Source organism: Pundamilia nyererei, unplaced genomic scaffold, assembly GCF_000239375.1.
Source record: "Pundamilia nyererei isolate P.nyererei 1_Seehausen unplaced genomic scaffold, PunNye1.0 scaffold00012, whole genome shotgun sequence".
In the NCBI taxonomy this organism is placed as follows: Eukaryota; Metazoa; Chordata; class Actinopteri; order Cichliformes; family Cichlidae; genus Pundamilia; species Pundamilia nyererei.
This window is the reverse complement of record NW_005187413.1, coordinates 6390392-6392184: the sequence shown is the minus strand read 5'-3', so window position 1 is coordinate 6392184 and position 1793 is coordinate 6390392. Positions and strand designations below refer to the sequence as shown.

The window sequence follows — 1793 nt, the reverse complement described above, 5'->3', positions numbered from 1 at the left end:
TTTTTTTTTTTAAGTATCTCAGATAAGAGATAATCCTTTATTAGTCCCATACGTGGGAAATTTGTTGATATCTTAACATCTAAATTTAACCAAACTAGAATTGTGCCTTGGGTGGCTTCAGTGCGGCTGCTTTCTATTTTAACTAATCACCAGTAATTTCTTTAATACTGAGTCCAACAATCTGATTGCATGTGGCTGCAGGTCTGACACAACCACAACTGCATGACAACACTGTTATGTGTTGTGGTCTGCTTTGAAAGCTAAGCACACGTAACACTGAACTATTGGCTTGGCAGCAGCCCAAAAAAAAAAAACTGTGGCTGTCTGGGAGTTCTGGTCTGTTATTTTCCATGCCACACCTTAGTCACTCAGCCATTCTCAGTGAGGAAAAGTTGTTGTGGGTGATTTTAGAACAGGAGGGAAAGTGTTTCAGATTATTTATGACCCCTTCATCATCAAGTAACCACTGATTATAACGTTTTGTGAACTAGACATCCTGTACCATGTCTGTCATTGAATTTAAGTGCCAAACATTATCTTCTTTGTTAAGCATGCGGTGTGTGCTAAGTGGAACAAAAGTCTCTTAAAAGGGTTTTTAGTACTCAGCTGTAAAAGGCTGATGGGGGTTTTTCATCACCCTGCCGTGTAGGCTGGTCGGTGGGGGTGGGCTAGTAGGCGGGTGGGCGGGCATTGTGGTCACCCAAGTTTCTGAATGCAATAACTCAATAATAAAGCTAAGTAGGAGCTTCAAATTGATAATAGTGGTGTATCTACTACAAATCTCGGACACACATTTGTCATTTTAGTGTTACCTTTCCTGTGGATTTAACTCCCTTCCAGACGCAAAAGTAGCAGATGACCCAGGCTAGAAGAAGGCACAGAGAAAGTTCCCACTGAATGTTTCCCAAGGCCTCTATGCCAGTGGATATGTTCAACACCCGACGCCTGAAAGATGACGCAGTGTTAGTTAGATGAATGGCCTTTTAAAGCAGTATGTGTTGTTGTGTAAAACTTCATCTTTGGACTGTAGTTACTAGTTAAGATTTTAATTTTTTTTTTTTACCATTACTGTCATTACCTACACATATGTGTGAGTTTGGAGAGGGCTACAAAAATGGGCAACATGTGAGCATGCATGAGTTTGCATGTTGAAAATCCAATACCCAGGAACATTTATATCAGAAAGGAATGTGTTTAAAAAAATATTATTAGTTACATATTTGATTGACAAGTCACTGGGGCCAACATGAAAGACCTGATGAAGTTGAAGCTCATTAAACTATTCAGAATGATATATGCTTGAATGTGCAATTAAAATCACTTCACACCTTTAGTACACAGGTGTTTTCAATTATTCTGGTTGATTGATCCCATCTCAGTGCTGAGGGGGAGCTATGCTGACAGATGCTACAGCATATGCTGTTACACGTGAACTGTCTTGCTCAGGAAATATGAGTCTCTCAGATAAGGCAGAAGATCTGAATAAAACTTCATAATAGTGCAGATTAGGTACTTTCTTTGTTTTCACGTTGTGTTTGAAGGTGTTTTCAGTTAGGAGCAATCAGACATCTGTGTGGCGCTAAGGAGACTCACCAAACTACTAGGGGTGCAACGATACACAAAATTCTCGGTTCGGTTCAGTTCGATACTTTGGTGTCACGGTTCTATATTTTTTCGATACAAAAAAAATGTTCATTCTTTTTTAATTTGTCATTTATTAAAATTATAAATATATATTTTAACTCAAAAGTACAGTTTTTAAATTTAATGTTGCTGAAACAACAAAGTAATAA

At 38.3% G+C, this 1793-nt stretch overlaps 1 protein-coding gene across 1 annotated transcript in view; it reads right to left on the bottom strand.

The window, feature by feature from the left end:
* LOC102202068 (sodium- and chloride-dependent GABA transporter 3-like) overlaps positions 1 to 1793 on the bottom strand; it is an 11576-nt gene that overhangs the window by 4604 nt on the left and 5179 nt on the right. Inside the window, exon 5 of the mRNA XM_005724760.1 lies at positions 813 to 945. Coding sequence (XP_005724817.1) covers positions 813 to 945 — 133 coding nt within the window. The remainder of the gene's footprint in view (positions 1 to 812; positions 946 to 1793) is intronic.